The sequence below is a fragment of the Scyliorhinus torazame genome, chromosome 8, assembly GCF_047496885.1.
Source record: "Scyliorhinus torazame isolate Kashiwa2021f chromosome 8, sScyTor2.1, whole genome shotgun sequence".
Lineage (NCBI taxonomy): Eukaryota > Metazoa > Chordata > Chondrichthyes > Carcharhiniformes > Scyliorhinidae > Scyliorhinus > Scyliorhinus torazame.
This window is the reverse complement of record NC_092714.1, coordinates 252,506,726-252,526,417: the sequence shown is the minus strand read 5'-3', so window position 1 is coordinate 252,526,417 and position 19,692 is coordinate 252,506,726. Positions and strand designations below refer to the sequence as shown.

Sequence of the window (19,692 nt, the reverse complement as noted above, 5' to 3'; positions counted from 1 at the left end):
TCTGGCAGATTCGACGAATGAAAATTGAAATTGATAAACTGCAGTGGTTGCACCAGCAGGAACTAGCTGAGATGAAACATAATCTTGGTAAATGTCACGAGTCAGTTTTGTGCTGCCTGCTCCTTTTTCTCTTGTCCAAAAAGTATTATTGTATTTTGTATGTCCTACTTCATTCCCCTGGCCAGCAATATGCAGAAATGCATTTATTAGCATTGCTATCTGAAATTGGGAGCTCAAAGTGAACTGGTTGCTCTTGTTGCTCATGAAAAATCTTGAGGACCCAGTTTAGTGTCCTTCCCCAATGGCACATGTGAGTTTGGGGTGGGAAAATCACAGGCTATTTTGACACTTGAGGTTATTTTTGAGAACAAGATTCCCCTCCAAAAAGATACCTGGGCAGATTTTCAACTTGTCACCGATCAACCACCTAGTTTTCATTTCTCAGTTGAAAACCTATCGACTTTTCTTCCTTTCTGTTTTTTGCATTGTGCAACACCCTTGGGGAGAGAGGACCAGGCAGATGGTCTACGCTGTCAGTCTCTGTCCCAACCTGGCCATCAGAAGGTGAAGGAGGAGTAGGAATTGTCTTTCCTTCTCTATTGGGAAGTATTCAGCCTCCTCTAGGCACCTCCTTCATATAAAATACATTGAAATTAGTAACTTGTTTTGTCGAGAATCAGTGTGAATCTCCTTTCTGTTACTTTGCAATGTAGAGATTGGTGTTAATATGCTGCAACCTCTTTCCTCGCCTCCTGTATTATGATACAGGCAGGTGCTTTCCAGTTGTTTTATGAATCATTGTAACCATGTGAACTGGGAATAATGGATGCAGTCTTGTAAAGCTAGATTATTTTTCATTGTTTATGTTGTTTTAAGCTTAACAAATCAAATTTGTTCAAGGGATTTCAAGTGGACGTCTGGGATACAGTTGATGTTATAGATCGGCTCCCAGGCTCATGACACATGAACTCTTTAAGTTAAGGCCATTAAAAAGTCTCCATCTAAATGTAATTAGAGTTAGTTCACATGTTCATAAGATATAGGAGCAGAATTAGGCCACTCGGACCATCGAGTCTGCTCCGCCATTCTATCATGGCTGATATGTTCCTCATCTGTTACCTACAATGCTACAGACCAAGAGCTGGATTGCACAATGAGCCAGAGCATCTCTCCGTAGAACACATGACCTAGGAGCAGGAGTAGGCAATATAGCCTCCCGAGCCTAAACACCTTCAGTGTGATCATGGCTGATCCCATCCTGGCCTCAACACCACTGTACTGCCCGTTCTCCATAACCCTTCAACCATCACCAATTAAAAATCTGTCTAACTCCTCCTTAGAGTTACTCACTGTCCCTGCATCCACCGCAATCTGGGGTAGCGAATTCCACAGATTCACAACCCTTTGGGAGAAGTACTTGGGAAGGGTAGTTGGGAGTAACCTTTAGCCGCGTCACTCCATGCCTTGATCTTTGTGTAGAGCTGCAACTGTTATTATCACAAGTTGTGTGGCGTCTTTATACTTCTGCTGAAACATTGTGTACTTCCCAGATATAAATGGAGGTATCTGTTCACTTGGTATTCTTACATTAAAGTCAGAACTTGTTCAGGAGTAGTATTTGTCCAGAAACGCCTCTAGTCATGAACTGTAATGGGATAGGAGTTTGTGACTGGTACAGTTAATGTATGAGCACAGTAGAGTTTCAGTTTTTTCTTTGAAGGGGAGATTCCTCTCGACATTTGTACCAGGGCTTTTGATAAGCAACTAGAAAGCACAAACGCAGAAAGATGGAGCATTGAGATGCCATTAAATGCTTTCTTATCTCTCTCAGAATCTTAAAATTATGTATTTCTTTGAAGAAATACTGTTCTTTAATCCATTGTTGACAAATACAATGTGATCATTTTCTCAAAATCTTTTCTGATTGTGTGTCTTAGAGTTAACGATGGCAGAGATGCGTCAGAGTCTTGAGCAGGAAAAGGATCGTATGGTCACCGAGATGAAGAAACAGATGGAGGCAGAGAAGCAGCAGGCTGTGGATGAAACCAAGAAGAAGCAGTGGTGTGCGAATTGCAGGAAGGAGGCCATCTTCTACTGCTGCTGGAACACCAGTTACTGTGACTACCCTTGCCAACAGGCACACTGGCCAGAGCACATGAAGTCTTGTACTCAGTCAGGTACATAGTGCCATAACCTAGAGACAGACGAGAGGTTTTCCAGCCTTGACATTGTGTTCAGTCTGAATTGCCTCATTTTAATGCTGAACATAGATGGGATGTATACCTTTTTTGAGAAAACAGATTCAAGAAAATAATTTCCCTAAAAGAAGTTCAGCATGCCTTGATTTTTATGAAGTGGGACAAAAATTGTATATTATATTTGACACAATGTGATATGAGCACTGATTTTAAGAAGGGGAGTGTAGAATTCTTTGCCTGCCAAGGTTATTGCAACAGTTTCAATAATATAAATAGTGATTCATTGGGCTCGATTCTCCGGCCGAGTTGCGCTTGAGTGAGAGTGCAACGAGGACGGTGAATAGGGGGAGAGACAGAAAATGAGAACCATGCCAGGCGCCAAATCGTTTGCGATGCAACTGGTCCGCTCCTTTAGGCGAAATCGGTATCCCGCCGTAGCGTTGCGAGAAACCAAATATCACCACTTAAGCCCTATTTCCATACAATGGCTCCCGCGATCCAACGGCCTCCCCAGCAAGTGGTCTCGCTGTACCACTCAGTACTCCTTTTGAAAAACGTGAACCTGGTGTTTGGCTGCTGCAGGGAGCCGAGGAGGTGAGCCACCATCTTAGCTCACAGGCAATGAGCCCGGGGACACAGAGCATGTGCGTGGGTCCATCATACCAACCCCTTGACCGCGTGTTCCCATTCTGGGGGCAACTCTAGCCCCTGCCTTTCTGCCCCACAGACCACACATAATTCCCGCTGACCGTGGAAGCCTCTGGCCTTGCAGTTAAAGGCTGTGCTAATAGAGGATTGGTAATCGTGGTTAAGTGTGCACTTCACACATCCCAAGTAGATCCCTGTGGGTGGATAGGCCATGTAGCACTTGAGGCTCATTGCTGAGCATCCCAATCACACCATAATGCATGAATACTGGGTGCAGGAGGCCGCACCACAGACAGTGGCCAATCTTCGATCACTCAGGGGATAGGCCCCAGCCTGGGGCACATGTCCGAACCAGGTGCGTGTGGACAGGATGTTTCCACGGGCGGGGGGGGGGGGAGTTCAACGCATTGACCTTCTTGCAGCACTGGAGGCCAGTCCTCCTTGTCACGCTTCCTGAGTTGACGGCTGCTGCCGCTTCATCCCAGGCGGCACTGGCTGCCCTGTGGCTCACCCTCCGAGACACTCGGGAGAACAGGAGATCCCGCATCTAGGAGCCTCCCCAGGTTTGCGTCTCAAAAACCTTGGGGCCAGTTTTCTCGGCGCCATGGCTGCGAGCTGAATGGGGTTGCCAGTACAAGTGCTATTTGACTGCTGCTCGACCTCATTGGTGGGAGGGCTGGTGAGCGCGGTCCAGGTGAATCAGCTGGAGAGTTTTTTGCCCGAGGGGCCTCCTTAAGTAGACCAACTAACGTTGAATTGCAATGCGAGCCTTGCTGGCCTCGCCGGGAAGCTTGCGGCAGTTCCCGCTTGTTACCACACTCAGAATTCATTCCGGAAAATCGCGCCCATTTCCTTAAAGTGATTGTGTTGTCTGTAAAGCCCAGGTAATAAGAACACTGACGTTAATCGTTCATTGAATACATCTTATCCATTAAATAAAGCAAGTACACTGCTCTCTTCATTCTTTACGCTTAATGCCCGATATAAACTTCAGTCCATAAGATAGAACAAGAACAAACAAAGAACAATACAGCACAGGAACAGGCCCTTCGGCCCTCGAAGCCTGTTCCGATCATGATACCAACCTTTGCCAAAGCCCTCAGCACTCCCTTCTGCCGTATCCCTCTATACCCATCCTATCTATGCGTTTGTCACAATGCCTTTTTAACAGCTTCCACAACTCACGTAAAAAATCTGTGTTAAAAACCTACCGCGCACATCTCCTCTAAATTTTGCCCCATGGACCTTAAACCTATGATCCCTGGTGACTGACCCCTCCACCCTGGGAAGGAGTGCCTGCCCATCCACTCTATCCATGCCCTTCATAATCTTGTAGACCTCTATCAGGTCACCCTCAGCCTCCGCCTTTCTAATGGAAACAGTCCAAATCTATTCAGTCTCTCCACACAGCTAACACCCTCCAGACCAGGCAACATCCTGATAAACCTCCTCTGCACCCTCTCCAAAACCTTCACAGCCTTTTGGTAGTGTGGCAACCAGAATTGTGCGCAATATTCCAAGTGTGACCGTACCAAGGTTCTATACAGCTGTAGCAAGACTTGCCAGTTTTTATACTAAATGTGCCGTCCAATGAAAGCAAGCATTCCGTATACTTTCTTGACTACCTTGTCCACTTGTGTTGCCACCTTCAAAGATCTGTGGACCTGCACGCCCAGATCTCTCTGACTTTCTATTTTCCTAAGAGTTTTACTATTTACGGTATATTTCCCCTCTATGTTAGACCTACCAAAATGCATTACCTCATATTTGTTCGGATTAAACTCCATTTGCCATTTCTCTGCCCAAGTCTCCAACTTATCTATGTCCTGCTATATCTTCTGACAATCCTCAACACTATCTGCCACTCCACCAACCTTTATGTCATCCGCAAACTTACCGGCTACATTTTCCTCCAAATCATTTATGTACACCACAAACAACAGAGACCTAAGCACAGATCCCTGTGGAACACCACTAGTCACAACCTTCCATTCAGAAAAACACCCTTCTACTGCTACTCTTTGCCTTCTGTGACTGAGCCAGTTCTGTATCCACCTTACCACCTCACCTTTGTTCCCGTGTGACTTCACCTTTTGTACCGTCGGCCATGAGGCACCTTGTCAAAGGCTTTACTGAAGTCCACGTAAACAACATCCACTGCCCTCCCCATATCAATCATCTTTGCTACCGCCTCAAAAAAACTTGATCAGGTTAGTGAGGCATGACCTCCCCCTCACAAAACCATGCTGTCTATCGCTAATGAGACCATTTGTTTCCAAATGGGTATAAATCCTGTCCCTGAGAATTCTCTCCAATAATTGACCTGCTACCGGCGTGAGACTCACCGACCTATAGTTTCCAGAATTATCCCTGCTACCTTTCTTAAACAGCGGTACCACAAATATTATAAACAGTTGGCACCTCTCCAGGGTTTCCTTTAAATTGCGGAGTCAGTACATCAGTTTGGCTTTAACAGATTTATCTTTTGATTGTAGCCACTGCTACCCAGCAGGAAACTGAATCAGAAGCGAACTCCGATACATTAAATAAGAATGCACAGCAAGTCCCTGCGGTCCAACAGTCACCATCAGAGAGCAAAACCAGCCAAAATGACAAAGACCCCAGCACAGAGAAAAGCAAGGAAAATGTCACAGTAAGTAGTGCCTGTCTACAGAACCTTACTTCAGACATTTCAGGCCTTTAGAACTTATGGTATTTGATGAATATCGTCTTTTATTATAAAGCTGTTTGCGACTCAGTTAATTGAAGCAACCATGGTTTTTATTTGGCGAAACCGACCTTTTTTATGCTCCAGTGTGTGATTAAACCAAATTCACTGGTAATCAATTGTTGCAATGCTAGTTCAGTTCAGCTTCCCGCTGGAGGGTTGTTGGAGATACGACATCTGTGGACCAGTTTGAAATACTTTTCTGATGGATTTGTTTTCGGAATCGCATGCTTCTGATCATCTTGTTTTGCATTGCAGTCTTAAACCATTTCTATTTTTGCATGTGTCACAATCTTTTTCTGTTACATGGACTCAAATTTAAACCAATGTTGCAATGTTAACTATTTCCAAAGTGACACAAGAATCTACATACAGTTAATTTTAGGATGATTAGTTCTTTATTTGCGTGTTGATCAAGATGGTAAGACTTATCCTCAATTTCAAGGACCCACTTGTAGAAACTTGATACAAACCTTCATTCAACTCCAGTTTAGGCAGGACTAAGACCAAATTGCTTACTCAGCACAGGGGTCTTTTCAAGCATTACTTGAGAAATGGACTTAATTCTGACATACATCCAGTGGAGGCTAGTGTCACTTGAATTCTGTATCTGTATTCTTTTCCTTTGCTCTGTCAGCTTTTGTTTCTTCCTTTCTTTTCTTCAAGCAATTCTTTCCCTGCTGAAGTCTGTTTGCTCAGATCCAGGCTCTCTACAATGCCTGATTAAGTGGTCATTATTCATATGTAAACCTTGTAAGTGAAGGCGAGAAAGCTACTCGACCATATCATGAGACATATATCAACTGAGTCTAATCCTGCCTTCACACTCCCTCTGATGCTGTACTACCTCCTGTAGAACTTGCTGCCCTAGCTAGCTGAGCCACTTCCAAATTTTCAAATAATCAATATAACACAGTTCTCATGTATAGTGATGCAAATATTCTCCAACTGGCAAGTTTCCAGTTTCAATCATCTCATCAAAATAGAGGCCTGGATTTGCCAACAAAGCAGGAGAGAAAGTCGTCGGCAAATTAACTTATGTGATTTTCAGCCGGCCACCTGCCCTTCCTGTTATAAGTAGTGCAGAAGTAGCTCATTTGGCCCATCGGGTCTGTCTGCACTGACCCTTTGAAAGAGCACTCTACCCATGTCCACTCCTCCGTCCACCCTGCCCTATCCCTGTAACCCCATAATCTAACCTGCACATCCCAGGACATTAAGGGGCAATTTCACATGGATAATCCACCTAACCTGCCCATCTTTGGACTGTGGGAGAAAACTGGAGCACCCGACGGAAACCCACGCAGACACTGGGAGAACACACAAACTCTACACAGTGCCAGTGACCCAAGGCCAGAATTGAACCCGGGCCCCAGGCGCTATGAGGCAGTGCTAACCACTGTGCCGCCATGCAGCCCCAAATTGGTTAGAAGAAATGGATATCTCTTTGGTTGATTTTGTAATAGTTGTGATTCGGTAAGAAATATTGTCCTGAGGAACTAGTATCAGTATCAAGTAAAACAGGTACTAGATGCAAGGTTAAACTCCCTCTACTCTGTAATGTTTGTTTTCCCCAATCTCTCATGACACTAGTTGGAATTATTTTTCCTTATTTGCTGCAGTAGCTATCCTTTGATTTCTGCAAGTCCGGTTGAGCGTATCTTAAATTAGTGGCCTGGATTTGCGATGATAATAGTGAGATGATCAAAGCACACCATTATCATGTGGGTGAACTGGACAACACATTCCGGCATCTGGACATGTGAAGTAAAATGGTGAAATCGGTAATTGTTGCCCCAGTTGCCAGTTGCTCTGTTTCTCCCCAAGCTTTGCTACGCCAGTAACTCACTGATGAACTTGGCATTAAAATACGAGGGGCATGAAGTTGTGATGTATACCCACAAGATTAACACTAAACCTGTTGATAAAAAATAGAGCATGCATTTAAGTGTAATTAATGAATCTCTCTGACACTGAAAATGTACTTGTAAAAATGTATTTGTAATTATAGTTGAGGTTATAAAATAATTGTTGTCACGTTTCTTTCTAAATCTTCGTAAACATATCCTTTCCATCCCTCATTCCTCGTTTAAGACAATCCTTAAAACCTACCTCTTTGACAAAGCTTTTAGCCATCTGCCTTAATTTCACCTTAAATGGCTTGGTGTCAGACTTTGCTTTTTAATGATCCTGTGAGGCACTCTGGGATGCCAAGGTACTTTATAAATAATTTACTCTTCTATCCCTTTTATCACTCTTATCTTCAACCCATTTTTCTTTTTTTTTTTTGCTTCACTTTCTGCAAATGAATTTACATTGAATTGAACATCTGAAACTTGCTCTTCCTGGTTTAGACTCTCTGTGCCTCAGTAAGCAGCAACACCCTGTTTGCCCTTCATACAAATGCCCTGTAGAGGATCCCACACTGAATTGGCTCTCTAATTACCGTAGGCAACTGTACAAATACTTAGTAAAGAAAACATATGTGGGTGGCTGTCAGCATTATGAATGTTCAGCACTGTTTGTTTGCCACTGACAGCAAAATCTGGACCTTTTGTATAAGATGACTCTTGCAGCAGAAAGAGAAAAATAAAATGTATTTTGTTCTTGCAGTCTGAACTGCAATACAGCTAGGTTCCAGAAGTCAAGGACAGTGGGCTGGATTCTCTGTTTCTGAGGCTAAGTGCCTTCGTGAACGGAAAATCCACAGGAGGTTCACGATAGGAAACTCGGCGCAAACTCCTCACTGACTCCGGTACTGGTGAGGGGCTAGCCTCGGCGCCATGCGGATTGCGCCGAAAACGGCTGGAGAATGGCTGGTCCCGGGCCGCACATGCGCAAGGCTGACGACTTGCACAGGACGCGCCGTAAAACATGGCGTCGACTGTGCACGAACCCTACGCGACCCCACAGCCATCCCCCCCCCCGGCCACCCCCCACCAGACCCCCAGCCCTAGCAGAAGCCACCCACAGCCAGCGGCACGGATTCCGGACAAGTATGGCTGTGTTGGACACTGTCCGCAGCCGGCACGCCAGGTTCCCGACCGCTGGGACCACACGTGATCCGCGACATCAGGAACTCAGGCCATCAGTGGGCCAGCCAATGACGTGCCAACGGTGTTGAAACGGCACACGTCACGATGACGGGGGGTTGGAGGGGGCGGAGCATGGCGAGACTGCGTCAAACCGGCACTGGCCCCGATTCCGGTGTCAGAATGCATTCTCTGCCCAGTCGCCGATCACGATTTCGCCGTTGGACTACAGAGAATCCAGCCCAGTGTTTTATTTATTTTTAAAGATAAATTTAAAGTGCCCAATTCATTTTTTTCCAATTAAGGGGCAATTTAGCATGGCCAACCCACCTACCCAGCATATCTTTGGGTTATGGGGGTGAGACCCACGCAGACACTGGGAGAATGTGCAAACTTCACACTGACAGTGACCCGGCTGGGATCGAACCCAGGTTCTCAGCGCCGTGATGCAGCAGTGCTAACCACTGCGCCACCGTGCTGCCCCTGACAGTGTTTAACCTTCTGCATTAGCGTTTTCTCTTCCTTTTCGCCAACTCTTTGAGTTCCCCATCTGTAAAGAAAGAAACATAAAATGTGTGGAGCAGTAAGTTTTGTATATTTTCTTCCTTATCCTGTCTATTTCGAGGTGCCACAAGAGGTAAACCTACCTGATTCCATCTATTATTTTCATTATAGCGACAACAATCTCTCCCTCAATGCCAGCAAAACTAAAGAGCTGGTAATTGACTTCAGGAAGCAAAGTACTGTACACACCCCTGTCAGCATCAACGGGGCCGAGGTGGAGATGGTTAGCAGTTTCAAATTCCTAGGGGTGCACTACTCCAAAAATCTGTCCTGGTCCACCCACGTCGAAGCTACCACCAAGAAAGCACACCAGCGCCTATACTTCCTCAGGAAACTAAGGAAATTCGGCATGTCCACATTAACCCTTACCAACTTTTACAGATGCACCATAGAAAGCATCCTATCGGGCTGCATCACAGCCTGGTATGGCAACTGCTCGGCCCAGGACCGCAAGAAACTTCAGAGAGTCGTGAACACCGCCCAGTCCAACACACGAACCTGCCTCCCATCCATTGACTCCATCTACTCCTCCCGCTGCCTGGGGAAAGCGGGCAGCATAATCAAAGATCACTCCCACCCGGCTTACTCACTCTTCCAACTTCTTCCATCGGGCAGGAGATACAGAAGTCTGAGAACACGCACGAACAGACTCAAAAACAGCTTCTTCCCCACTGTCACCAGACTCCTAAATGACCTTCTTATGGACTGACCTCATTAACACTACACCCTGTATGCTTCATCCGATGCCAGTGCTTATGTAGTTACATTGTATATGTTGTGTTGCCCTATTCTGTATTTTCTTTTATTCCCTTTTCTTCTCATGTACTTAATGATCTGTTGAGCTGCTCGCAGAAAAATACTTTTCACTGTACCTCGGTACACGTGACAATAAACAAATCCAATCCAATCTAATCGGAATGGAGTTTGAGTGAGGATAACCATTTCCATTTTGGGCCACAAAACGCTGCTTTTAAATGCTTCCAGCACTGGAGGTTTGATGTGTCGCCCAGCCCCACTACCACTGTGGGTTGTTACAATAAATTTAGCTTTAAAAAGCACACAGGAGTAATTTTCAACAGGAAAGAAAATTGGTTGATCTGTTACTGCCGTCTAAACTGCAGTGCCAATTTTATAATCCAGCGATGAGTTGAAAATGACCCCACGCCATTTCCTGATGTAACCCTGAGCGGAGCCACAGGAGATTTATTAGTGGTATATAGTTTCAAACAAAATAGTAACTTTGCAGTCCAATTTTGCTGTAGATTCTGAAGAGCAAACCAAAAACATCAAGCCGCCTCACAGTGACATGACAGACATGAGGACCTGCAGACTGTGAAGACAATTACTCACTCTTCTAAATAAAAGTGAAATATTAGCAATTATTGTTGGGAACAGATGGCAATATCGGATTTAAGACCCTAATTATGTAGCTGCCCTAGGAATGTGGGAAAAAATGAACAGTAATAGAAGCAAGACAAGATTGTTGATAATCAAAATGAGAAGGATAAATTAACATTAAAATAAACTTGCTAACAAAATTTCTAAATTTCCAGCAGTCTACAAAGCAATTTCCAGCTCAAGAAGAAAGCCCCAGTTTGTTGATATAAATGCACTTTATCCTAAGTGAAAACTGCTCTCCCAAATAAAAGCACAATATTAAAACCAAGAATAGTAGCTCCAGTTTATACAGATATCCACAAAATGATGCTTTACTAGCACTGCAGATAGGAGCAGGGGTGACCAACGACCAGCCTATTAAACTGGTCGAGCAACTCAACCCACAATTGTAAATGCAACCCATTACCATTAAAGAGACATTGACAAAGGGCGGCATGTGGTGCAGTGGTTAGCACTGGGACTGCGGCGCTGAGGGATCCGGGTTCAAATCCCAGCCCTGGGTCACTGTCCGTGTGGAGTTTGCACATTCTCCCAGTGTCTGCATGGGTTTCACCCCCACAACCCAAAGATGTGCAGATTAGGTGGATTGGCCACGCTAAATTGCCCCTTAATTGGGGAAAAAAAATAATTGAGTACTCTAAATTTATATTTAAAAAAAGAGACATTGGCAAATGGAGTGTAAAACATAATATCACCTACTTAAACCTGAGAAGAAATCTGTACATACCCCACTGGCTGAAGGTGCTACTTCAAGCAGACACTGTTAGACTGAGCAGTGATATTGCATCAACCTCCGTTTTCCTTTAGTTGGACACAACGTAGAATCCCCACAGTGCAGAAGGAAGCCATTGGGTCCATCAAGTCTGCATCAACATTCCAAAAGAGCACCCCATCTAGGCCCATGTCCCCACCCTATCTCTATAACCCCACCTAACCTTTTTGGTCACTAAGGGGCAATTTAGCATGGCCAATCAACTTAACCTGCTCGTTTTTTGGACTGTGGGAGGAAACGGGAGCACCCAGAGGAAACCTATACAGACACAGGGCGCACCTACAAACTTCACACAGCGCCAGTCACCCAGAGTCGCAATTGAACCCCGGCACTGTGAGGCAGCAGTGCTAACCATTGTGCCATCATGCTGTCCAACTATCCTTGTATGTTGGAATATTTCAGTACAACTTCACTGCCCATCCAGTCACTGCTCCATGTTTTGTGAAAGTTTGCGTGATGCAGATCCACTCAGTATGTTATAATGAGCCCAATAGAAGACAAAGTGTCTTGGCAAACTGTGCATCCTCTCCTAACAGATTAACCTATTTGGAGGCTGTTGGGTGTGATGCGAGTACAGTAAATCAATTGTGCGCTCTCCTGACATGAAACTTTTCCACCAAATTAGTTAGAAGTAAAATAGCTTTTAAAGCCTAGGTGAGAACCATTTTCACGTTGATGCTCGGCAAAAGTTATTAATTGTAATCCTTCTAGAAATGTATCTTTGGGATGTAAACGTGGGGCTGGGGATATTGACCCCATCCAATATGAAAGAAACCTCCTATTTCTGGAAGCTTCAATTTGAGTGAAAACAATTTCACCGTTCCCTTTTCGAATACACACATCCCAATTGTGCTTTTTTATTCCGAGAGAGTAGAGACAAAGGCACAGCTGATCTGTTCTGAAACTGTCAATGGAGTTACGAGGGACGTCATCATCCAGCTGTTTTTGCACCTATTCTTTTTTTTAAAAATACATTTAGAGTACCCAATTCATTATTTTCCAATTAAGGGGCAATTTTAGTGTGGCGAATTCACCTACTCTGCACATCTTTGGGTTGTGGGGGAACGTGCAAACTCCACACGGACAGTGACCCAGAGCCGGGATCTAACCTGGGACCTCGGTGTCGCGAGGTAGCAGGGCTAACCACTGCAGCACCGTGCTGCCCCTGGCTTTGCATCTATTCTCCTGCACATTTTGCAGTATTCTTATCACCACCACTGTAATAAAAAATTGCAGCCAGGAGCCAAGCTCTGAACAAAGAACAATGCAGCACAGGAACAGGACCTTTGGCCCTCCAAGCCTGCGCCGACCATGGAACCTGCCTAAACTAAAACCGTATGCACTTACGGAGTCCGTATCCTTCCTATTCCACCCTATTCATAGTTTTGTCTAGATGTCCTTTAAATGCCGCTATTGTACCTGCTCCCACCACCTCCCCAGGCAGCACGTTCCATATATTTACCACCCTCTGTGTAAATAAAAAAACTTGCCTCGCTCATCTGTTCTAAACTTTTCCCCACGCATTTTAAACCTATGTCCCCTAGTACTTGATTCTCCTACCCTAGGAAAGAGCATCTGACTATTCACTCTGTCCATGCCACTCATAATCTTGAGCCCTCTATCAGGTCGCCTCTCAACCTCCGTCGTGCCAGTAAAAACAGACCGAGTTTATCTAACCTTTCCTCATAGCTAATGCCCTCCATACCAGGTAACATTCTAGTAAACCGCTTCTGTACCTTCTCCAAAGTATCCACATCCTACTGGTAGTGTGGCGACCAGGATTGTACACAATATTCGAAATGAGGCCTAACTATGGTCCTGTACAGCTGCAACATGACTTGCCAATTTTTATATTCAATGCCCCGACCGATGAAGGCCAGCAGGCTGTATCCCTTCTTGACCACCTTATCCACATGCTTTGCCACTTTCAGTGATCGGTGGACATGCACACCCAGATCTCTCTGCCTGTCAGTACACGCAAGAGTTCTCCCATTTATTGTGTAATTCCTACATGCATTGGACCTTCCAAAGTGCATTACCTCACACTTGTCCGGATTAAACTCCATCTGCCATTTTTCCACCCAAGTCTCCAACCAGTTTATATCCTGCTGCCTCCTCTGACAATCCTCTTCACTATCTGCAACTTCACCATTTTTGTGTTGTCTGCGAACTAACTAATCAGACCAGCTACTTTTTCTTCCAAATCATTCACAACAAAGGCCCCAGAACTAATCCCTGTGGAATGCCACTAGTCACATCCTTCCATTCAGAAAAGCACCCTTCTACTGCTACCCTCTATCTTCTGTGCCCAAGCCAGTTCTGTATCCAACTTGCCAGCTCTCCTCTGATCCCATATGACTTTACCTTTTGTACCAGTCTACCATGGAGATACCTCTGCTCGGGAAGACTGACTTAGATACTGTTAATTTTCCCGTTTAATGTTTCATTGCTCAAGAGTGGACTTAAAAGGTTCGACTCTGGGGCATTGCGGCCATTGCTGTTGATTAGTGGTGTTTGGGTCTCACTGTAGAACTCCCTTTCTGCGCAGCGAGTGTACAGAGGATTCAGTTTACCAACACAAAGTTGAAATTCGTCTTCAGATAAGCCACGTAGTTCTAAAACAAGTGATTCTCAGCACATATACTACTTCACAGAAAAATGCCCCCACTCTCTGTTCTATTGTACTTTTAGGGATTTGATCGGGAAATATCATCTTGGCAATTCCGCTAAAGTGAATGTAACATTAGAAGTGGCAACATGTAGCTGGATTAACTTTAAATTTGAAAAAAGGTACATTTTAATGAGTTTTGGCAGGATAAGAATTTGAAAAAGCAAAATTCTGCAGATGCTGGAAATCTGAACAGAACAAATGCTGGTAACATTCAGGTGGTCTGTGGAAAGAGAAACAATGATCATTTTTGATTAATGAGTGGAAGAATTTGCCGTTTATTGGGCGGGATTCTCCGCCGACTGGATTCTCCGTTTTGCCGGCACCCGGGGTTTTCCCGACGGCGTGGGGCTGCGCCACAATGGGAAACCCCATTGACCGGCTGGGTCGGGGCTGAAATGTGGCGCTGTGGGGCGGAGAATGCAGCACATTGTCTTTCACTTTGTTTCCTATGCTGGACATATTGGCTGTTATTCCTCGGCCGTTCACTGGCAGCGGGATTCTCTGGTCCCACTGGCAGTGCATCTCCTGCCTCCGGGTTTCCTGGCAGCGTGGGGTGGCTTCAACTGGAATTCCCATTGACGGCAGCGGGAACAGAGAATCCCTCCGGCAGCGAATGGCATGCCACATCCTGCCGCTGAGAAACACGTGGCTTGGGGAGGGGGGATTCAGAGAATGCCGCCCATTGTTTTAAGCTATGCAATGTGTCATTTCGTTTTGGGGTGGATGGGTGGTTTATTTAAGTGCATGACCCCTTGTAGTTTGAACACATGGGCACGATCTACCGGCCATGTTGCACCCAAATGTGGTTGGGAGATGCCTCCCATGGACACCCCGGCAGCTAGTATGCCTCATGATATCTCCCCAGACTTTGTGAGGCATCACAATCAGGAACCCACCCACAGTGGATGGGACCATGCCTTGCATGCCGAAGTAGGTTTAAAACCTGCTTAGGCGTGTTTACCCGAGATCTACTGGCCTCCCCAGGGAGACCCCAGCTGGGCACTGTGGACCAGCTGGAACGGCACCCAGGGGGGGTTTCCCATGCCATCAGAGGCCCCTGAGTGGTCAAGGACAGTGTAGGGTGGCCCCCTGCCCCCCCCCCCCCCCCCCGAACGTGGACACCATGGCATGGGCACCCTGGCCCTGCCAAGGTGCATAATTGGCACTGCAAAGCCGGCAGGAGCACAGCCAGGGTGGCACAACCAAGGGTCAGGGTTTGAGGGGAGACCATGCCCTTGAAAGGAGGGTGGTTATAAAGGTGGGGGGGGGGCACAGAGTGTGTATGAAGGAGCCACTGGAAGCTAGGGAGGGGGCATGGGAAGGCCTGAAAAGGGGGAGTTCTCAGCGACCCCATTGCGGGCTGTCATTACTTGAGGGAGTGTGGGGTAGTGCACATGTGTGTGGGGGGTGACATTGTCCATGGGTGTGGGGTGTGGGGACCATCGAGCTCGCTTACAGATCGGGGCATCCTTTCAAAATGGTGGCCTGATCTCTGAGGAGCCTGACTGGCCAGTGAGTTCAGCTCACCAGTGATGAAAATAATTCTAAGTGCAGGCTAGCCCGGTGAGAAACTACCCAGGGCCGAAAAAAGTGACAATGTTTTTCGATAGCGGTGGGGCATTCATCGACAGAGCTGGGGAGAAACCCCCAGCAAAACCCACACAAACGACACTTCGAAACTTTCTGTTAGATCGAGCCCATGGTAACGCAAAGGGACAGATTTCTGCAAGCTTATGCAGTGACTTTCCGGTTGCTGCGTAGCTATGAAGCTTACAGAGAATATTGGTTCTGAATGAAGATGCTGCATTGTGAATGAGTCTCAATTTTCTGTGTAAGCCTGGCGCTCATTCACTCCCATTCTCCCTTCCTCCCTTATAGTTCAGATGTACTATCAGTTTAGTGATTCCATTCCCCCCTCTGCATCCACAGCTCATCATGTCCTTTTAGCATTACTAATTAATGCTAATGCCTTCTTGATCTATTTGCTTCGCATCGAGATTTGAGAAATGGAAATGATAGTGAAACTAACTTGAGTAGAGAAGGTATTTTTCTCTGTGCAGTTTTCTCCTTGCCTTAGAGGACATGTGGGAGATGTTCAAGCTATTTCTGTTTGTGGAAGATCGTACTCGTAGTAGTTAACCCCGATTTGGAGGGATTCTCCCATCCCACGGCAGAGTGTCCACGCCGTCGCGTTTTACGACGGCGTGAACGGGCCGCTGCCAGGACTAATTCTGGCCCCTACAGGGGATCAGCACGGCGCTGGAGCGGTTCATGCCGCTCCAGCTGCCAATCCCGGCGCAAACTGTGCGCCTTGGGATCCGCGCATGTGCAGTGGCGCCGGCGCCAACGTGCACATGCACGGTGGCCTCATTCAACGCGCCGGCCCCGGCACAGGAGTACAGCGGCCGATGCGTAGGAAAAGAGGCTGGGGGGCAGAGAGGCTGGCCCGCCGTTCGGTGGGCCCCGATCGTGGGCTCTGCGGAGAATCGCATGCTGGCATCGGGGCGGCGTGGCCTGGTCGCGGGGATTCTCCGGCCCGGCCCAGGGCTGGGGGAATCCTGCCCAGGGTTTGTGTGAGGGGTGGAAATGAGAAATAAAGAGTATGGCGCTCAGTAGCTTCCGATTCACTTTGATCTTCGTAATTTTCTCTTATAATAATAATCATTTATTGTCACAAGTAGGATCAATGAAAAGCCCCTAGTTACTGTGAAAAGCCCCTATTATATTAAAATCCTGAATTTGCTCATTCCCAAGTGTGGCCCGTTGATACGTAGGAGAGAGGGTCTCCTTGCCTTCAGAGGCTTTTGTTTGGAGTGATGTTTCCAAGTTGCTTTAAAGGCTGGGATGTGTGCAAATGGAATCATTTTCATATGCCTTGAGTTTCTAGCTGATTTGGGGGCTGTTGGAGGGGGGGGTCTGGTGGAGTTGCTTTTAGTTTACATTAATTTTTTTTGTGCCAATGATACACGGGCGTTGAAATTAGGCTCATGCAGTGCTCATTTTCTAGCCATTTTGCTCCTTTCCCAAAGGAAGCACGCACCTGTTTAAACCTGGAAAAGCGCTGTCTGCCATATTGAGAATGGGACAAAATAAGAGTCCTTTACCTACATCTGAAGCAGAATTGGACTGCTTGTGCAAATAATAGGAATGATGTCTGGTTGAAGGCCCCTCCTCACGGTTGGTTTGCACTGAGGCAGCCAACACCATCACTGGATATTCTCTGGGAAACCAGCCCTTGGCATCACCTACAACCAAATCGTGAAGTAACATACCTGTGTGACACTGGGTGGAATAGGACTGTCTCTCCCAATCCCACATGGAAAGACAAAAACCACAGCTACTCACCCTGCCTACCCCCATCCCCACCACCACTAACATGCAACAGTTAGAAATTGCCACGGTAGACTGATCCCCAAGCTTTTTAAATTCCTAATGTCACAGAAAAAGTGAAGTAACATTACAAATTTCCTGAAATAGCAAGGAACGTTATGTGGGTGGGCTTATTAAAGCAGAATTTTACCTTTGCCATTTTAAGAACAATGTCAGCAAGAAATATAATGCTGGGGCTATTTGCGTCACTTATTGCTCCACTTATTGTACCATTTTATGTCGAATAACTGAGGCTTGAAATTGTCCTTCCTCTTGCAGTCATATGAAGATGTGGCAGAAAAGCTGTTTACATTTACTGTCGGTCTGTCAGCTATGCTGCAGACAATTGGGAATGGAAGGTTGAAAATGTAAAAGTGCCAGTTGTAAGCACATTCTAACCGAATGATCTATGTCTTTTAGTTTTTAAGCCATGTCCATCATTAGTTTGGAGTGTCTACTTTTAGCAAGGAACGTGACTGCATAGCTCAGGCTACTGCATTTTGCTTATCCTTGAAACTTATCAAAATAATATTTTGTCATTCACCTCTCCATACCAAGGTGATTAAGTTTGGTATGTTTCTACACTTTTTAAATTTGGGATACCATTCCCCATCAGATTTTATTTTAATGTGAAGCTGGCAGATTAGATGCGATTTGTTTATTTTGGTTGTTGCCATATCTACCATTGAATTTCAGTGTTTTATCTGATTGCGGTGCCCTCCTTTGCTTTCTGATTGATTGGCCAATGACCCAGTTACTGAGTATTGCAACACCATAATGTGGGAGATTTGGGGCAACAGCAGGTACATTGCAGGCACCTGCTTTGAGCGGTAACTGCTGGGTGTCAATGAACCGGAGCAAACTTACTCAAGATGTCTCCACACAAAAGATCTTGATGGTATATTTTTTAAATATTGCAAAGTTGTGGAATGCGCTATTTAAGTCCAGGATTAACTCGTATACTCTTAAATTCTGTTTTGTCTTCCACCCACAGACTATGCCAGTTGTGGTGAATCCAGTGGTTGGAGCAGTTGCTGTGCAGCCAGAGGCACAATGCCCCCAGACCACACTGCCTGTCCAAACCCGCCGAGCCTGAAAGCTGCATTCCTTGGGGAAGGACATTTGAAGAAGGCAACATAATGGAGCAAGACTTTGCATGGGGAATTTGTGAATACTGCCCCAGCGCTCCAGCCATGAGTGGATAAACTAATTGCATATCTGCTTTGTACATAATATACAAAGTTTCTGTGACACTACATTCTCGCCTAGCATTAAAAAACAAAACAAAAAAAGTTTCAAGCTGAATTCTTCGGAATGTGATCACATCTGCGAGCCTTTTAAAGAAGTTGTCAATTCTAAAGCTTCGTCCCCCTTGTATTTTCCTTTAATGTGGTTTAATGGAAGATTCTAGACTCTAGTTTCAGAAAATGTAGTGAATCGGGGAATGTACACAGCATGCAACACAAAAAAAGCCTTGAGTAGTTGGAGCACAGCATATAATATTTATATGTAGGAGTCTGTGAAACCCAGTGACGTAAAAAGCATGAAATGGGAGGTAAGTCTTGGCATTTCTAATGAAGGAGTACAAAGTGGGGAGGTGCATCTCGCTGCTCATTTTCCCCCCCCCTCTTCTCCACTTGTTAGCAATTGTTTGCTCTTGGTATGTGTGACATTTGAACGCAAGGAGTTTGTGTGTATATGAGATGATCCTTTTGTGTTCAGAATGATTCCAGTGCTTTTTCTGATGTGTATATTTTTGTTTTTTTATTTTTCATTCTGGTTTATAAAATAAGCTGTTTGTACAGTTTTCAACCAGTCCTGATGGGTAAATGTTATTAAAATTAAAAAATAGAAAAAAAATTGACCTAATAGTAAATTTACCATTGTTTTTTGAGGACATGACTTGCTAGCCTAACTTGTGAAACAAAATTGCTTTTAGCATATGGAAGTATTTTTTCACATTTCTTTGTACAAAGTTTATATTAAAAATGGAAGAAATGAAAATGGCTTGTATCTCTATATTGCTGCCTCGTAGATATTTTGTGAATCTCTAAATACTTGATGCCACGATAGAAAAGTGCATTAGTGTTGGACTGAGGTAAAGAATGGAAAATTGTACTTGTGTTCCTGTTTTTTGTTAAATGTGTGGGCTTCTTGCTATGCACTGTTTGAAAGCCATAGGCCAGATTTGTAACCGCTTTGCAGCCAAGATTTGAGGCAGGCCATTGGTCAGTTACCTGCCGCCGTCCTTCATGCCTGCTCCCCGCCTCTAGCCCGATCCAAATTGAGCTGGCAGTCTTGGCCCTGACCCG

General features: G+C 45.4%; 1 protein-coding gene across 11 annotated transcripts in view; it reads left to right on the top strand.

Annotated features, from left to right (window-relative positions):
- The window catches only part of zmynd8 (zinc finger, MYND-type containing 8), a 155,476-nt gene extending 136,092 nt beyond the window's left edge, over nt 1-19,384 (top strand). For 10 of the 11 annotated variants that reach the window (XM_072515128.1, XM_072515130.1, XM_072515126.1 and 7 more), the window contains 4 exons: nt 9-87; nt 1,938-2,177; nt 5,342-5,499; nt 18,375-19,384. In XM_072515128.1, the coding sequence (XP_072371229.1) occupies nt 9-87; nt 1,938-2,177; nt 5,342-5,499; nt 18,375-18,476 (579 nt within the window). In that variant the 3' untranslated portion in view covers nt 18,477-19,384. Of the gene's footprint in view, nt 1-8; nt 88-1,937; nt 2,178-5,341; nt 5,500-9,281; nt 10,083-18,374 lie in introns of those variants that run through there. The other variant, XM_072515124.1, reaches the window with a different exon arrangement.
- The last annotated feature ends 308 nt before the right edge of the window (nt 19,385-19,692 follow it).